This window comes from Chenopodium quinoa, unplaced genomic scaffold (assembly GCF_001683475.1).
Source record: "Chenopodium quinoa cultivar QQ74 unplaced genomic scaffold, ASM168347v1, whole genome shotgun sequence".
Taxonomy (NCBI): Eukaryota; Viridiplantae; Streptophyta; class Magnoliopsida; order Caryophyllales; family Amaranthaceae; genus Chenopodium; species Chenopodium quinoa.
The window spans coordinates 1367293-1371696 of NW_018744240.1; the positions used below are offsets into that span (position 1 = coordinate 1367293).

General features: G+C 31.4%; 1 protein-coding gene across 1 annotated transcript; it reads left to right on the forward strand.

The window, feature by feature from the left end:
* Positions 1 to 651: 651 nt before the first annotated feature.
* LOC110694744 (GDSL esterase/lipase EXL3-like) lies at positions 652 to 4027 on the forward strand. The gene is made up of 5 exons (XM_021871918.1): positions 652 to 1182; positions 1800 to 1930; positions 2496 to 2732; positions 3135 to 3390; positions 3637 to 4027. The coding sequence occupies exons 1-5, from the start codon at positions 876 to 878 to the stop codon at positions 3828 to 3830; spliced, it is 1125 nt and encodes a 374-aa protein (XP_021727610.1). The 5' UTR covers positions 652 to 875; the 3' UTR covers positions 3831 to 4027.
* The last annotated feature ends 377 nt before the right edge of the window (positions 4028 to 4404 follow it).

Genomic DNA, 4404 nt, shown 5'->3' on the forward strand with positions numbered 1-4404 from the left:
TTTAGCACGCCAATATATTCTATTAAATCATTAATTCGATAGTGTAAGATATTTGCAATTAAACCGTATGATTTTGTCAAATACTTCCTTCTTCTCAAACTTAAATGTTGTGCTCATTTGAAATATAAATAATTAGATGGTTTTGATATTTCATTCCTTGCATGAACCATAGCTTAGTGACATTGGGAACAGTGAAAAATTTGTGAGGGATGATACTCCGTACAATATAAAGCCAATTTTATCACTCTAACAAGGCAACAATCAATTCAAATTGTTAGTTTAGTTGATTTCCTAACAAAATGATACGTAGTATAATATTTTATTACAAGAAAAGAATAAAAAATATACCAATATTCTATTACTCCGTATTAATGATAAGTAAATTAATATAGTTGGATTAACCTTATACTCAAACCATTACCAGGCCAATCCCTGTCTTTGACAAGGATTACAAGTAATTGATAAGGATATAATTGATACATTAAACATGCAAGCATGACATGCCCATAACTAACGCCGTTCCTCAACGGTTTGTAAATAATTATCAATCAATCAATGAACCCATCAATATTAAAGTTTATAAATTTTTTTTGAAAGAACATCAATATTAAAGTTTGTTCAATTTATATTCTTGTATGAAAAGTTTAGGGCCCACGAATAATATTAAAAAACAAAAACCACAATAATCACAAGAATGCAAGGTTCACACATAGTAGAATTCATAAGCTATTGACTTCAATTTAATAAACTATTCACGTTTTTTTTTATACGAAGTATTTTATTTAATTTTAGAATAAACTCGTCACATATAAATACGTGCATGCGTGACATTAGAGGAATACAAACAAAAGGGAGAATCGGGAGAGAAATCAAAGATGAAATATTTCATGGGAAATGATGAATTATTCATAATATCTTACTACAAAAAAATCATTAATACAATAGTGATTTATAGTATGATTATAGCAACATTTATGCAAATACATGGACACGCCATAGAATTTCCAGAAAAAGGAAAAGTGCCAGCATTCATAGTATTTGGGGATTCAATAGTTGATCCTGGAAATAATAATTACATAGAGACTGTTGGAAGAGCAGATTTCCCACCTTATGGGAGAGACTTTCCTGGAGGTGTAGCCACTGGAAGATACAGTAATGGCAAAATTCCCTCTGATTTCTTTGGTAAGTTAGCTTCTACTTTGGTCTTGTCCTTCTTTCTGGTCGCATCGTCTTGTATTTATGTCGATGGTCTTTTCAACGAGTGTCCATGAGGCCAATTTAGCCTTTTGATTAAGTTGTCATGTTCTTTTACCATGGTATCAAAGGCCAACATGATAAAAAATTCATAGGTTTAATATTCCGTTGTGATTCATATATAGTAATAAGGCATATTGTGGTTGTTATATACATGTTTTTACTTTTATTTCTTACTTTTTCTTATTATTATTGGTTGGTAGTTTATATCTCCTCGATCTAGATCATAATTATCCATGGGATTCGATCAAATGGTTTCGTTGCCCTTGTTCTAATGTTGCAAACCTAATTTATTTAGGATGGAATATTATTTTATTTGTCAATAATTCATTAAACCAAATCACCAACTAATCCCATTGTATTGTGTACGAAACTTGTCCATCCTACCTTTATATATAATATAATACTATGATAATTGATAATATATAACAATATGTTTTAAATTTCTTCATTTATTCTGATTAGTTGTTCCTTGATATGTTATCTTATACAAAATGAGTCGTACGCATGTATAGTGATTCAGCTTAATAATTTGTTTCTTATAGCTGAAGAACTTGGAATTAAAGAGTTTGTGCCTCCATATTTGGATCCAAAGCTCAATATCAATGACCTCGTTACCGGTGTTAGCTTTGCATTTGGTGCTGCTGGTTATGATCCCGACTCTGCAAAATTAGCGGTATCTCTCCTTCTCTTGCCCCTTTCCAAAAATCACTTATTATAGAATCTTTTTTTTTTTTTTTTTTTTTTTTTTTTTTTTTTGTTGCGACTTGTTATTTGGTTACATCAAAATATATATGATGTGACATAATTTTGTTAATTCTAATCAATACTCCATCAGTCTTTTCTTAATCTGCTACATCTGTTTTTTTACGATCTCCAAGCTAAGCTGAGACACACTTTGGACCATTAATAACTCCAATCATGCATTATAATAAGTTAATAGGATTTAGTCAAGTTCTATTGATCATGTCCTCTTCTTAATAATTGTACTTTTAAAATTGTCTTGGGGAGTTGGGGTTGCAAGTTTCTCATCTAATACAAATACGATATACAAGCTTAGCTACAGCGATTACAATCAAAGTTAGAAAACTTTGATTTTTAAAAGGCAAATATATATAGCAAATAAAAGATGGAGAGAGTAGCTTATGAGTTGCATATGTAGTGGTGTAAAAGGATGTGTGTAATTTCGAGTTAATTAAACTAAATGGCCTGGTATGACTAATTAATGTGTATGATTGCAGAATGTGATGACATTACAAGATCAATTGAATTTGTTCAGAGGATATATAAAGAAGCTCAAGGATGCAGTAGGAGAAAACACAACATCCACCATCATTTCCCAAAGTGTATACCTAGTTTGTGCAGGAAGCAATGACATTACCAACACGTATTTCTCATTACCATTTGCAAGACTTCATTACAAGAATGTCTCAGCATATACTGGTGTGATGGTCAACTGGGCGTCCTCTTTTGTGCAGGTAACTACAAAGGACAAATGAATATATATAGTTTGATAGCTAAATTAATTAGGCTAATTATTAAGATTTGATAAACATTGTTTATATAAAAATTAACTAAGCTTTGAATAATTTTGTGTAAGATGTGAGTCCCATCTAATAGAGTATAGAGTATAAAATCTATTCGTCATGGACCTCAACCATCAATTTAAACTTTTAGTTGAGCTGGTCCACTAGCACCAATTTGGGCGAGAGATCAACTGCCCTGCAAGTAAGACGGAAGTAGGCCACTCCTCTACATCTTCCGCTCCCATGCATTGAATTTAGATTGCCCTAATTTAGTTGGAAAATTTTATCTATATAAACATAAATAATTTTTGTGTTTCTTATTTAAAATTTTGATTACGCAATTGAAACTTTCAGGAACTATACGCTTTGGGGGCAAGAAGGATAGGTGTGATCAGTGCACCACCATGCGGTTGTCTTCCATCACAAAGAACCTTGCATGGCGGTCTATTTAGATCTTGCGTAAAGGAAGAAAACGAAGCTTCGATTCTTTTCAACAATAAGCTCTTTATCGAGTTAAATTCCCTTAACCAAAAGCTTGTAGGATCCAGATTCGTGTACCTAGACATCTACAACCCATTGCTCGATCTCATAAACAACCCTTCTCAATCAGGTAATAATTAAAATACATACTATTTCTTAGAGTTTTTATCGCTTTATTAAATGCATGTGTCATGCATGCATCACGTGTAATAATGATAAAATGAACATACCAATAATGTATTAGGCTAGTGACAAATAATGAGGGTTTGAATATGATAATCATAGTTTTGAATCCCCCTTCCCCAATTAATACGAACATGAATATGATTTACACTTTAACCACAAATTTTGATTCCAATTTTTTTTTTTTTAACAGGATTCACAGTTGTAAATAGAGGATGTTGTGGCACCGGAAACATAGAGGTTTCTTTTCTTTGTACAAAATTTGATCCTGGGACTTGCAAAAATGCCTCAAAATTTATATTCTGGGATAGTTTTCACCCAACTGAGGCTGCTTACAAAGTCATAGTCCATGAGGTCGTCCAAAAAAGCATAGACAATTTCTTCTAGATTTTATTTTCATACATAAAAAAAAAAGTGTACTAATTTGATTGGAATTACTCGTACAAAGGTGGGAAAAAAAAAATTCTTCTATTCATGATATACGAATTGTATTATTTATTAGGATTCAAATAGAAAATTCAACAAAAACTTTCTAGTGTGTTTCATATGGAGTATTATATTTGACTTTATTGTTTGCAACAAAATTCTGTCCCATATTTTATGTTCTCTTTAATGTCACTTGTTTTAATTAGAACCTTTGAATGTGTTGTTTTTAAACTTCCCAAAAAATGCGCAAGATCTTTAATTTTAGCATGAACCAATTAATAGTCCAATACAAAATAGTAGACTCCACAAATATGGTACATTCAAAATTGGACGAAATTGTTGGACTTGATTTGTTTTGATCTAGATTGTCATGGACTGTAAAGTTTTTGAACTAAACTACTAATTAAGTAGATCTAAATGTGAATGTACTTACTTTTCACGGCTACTCTTGGAGGCTCAAATTAACATCAAGGCATACATACTCTTTATACCGCAGTATTATTCCATGAAAACATCATAATGTGTTTCTCAAGCT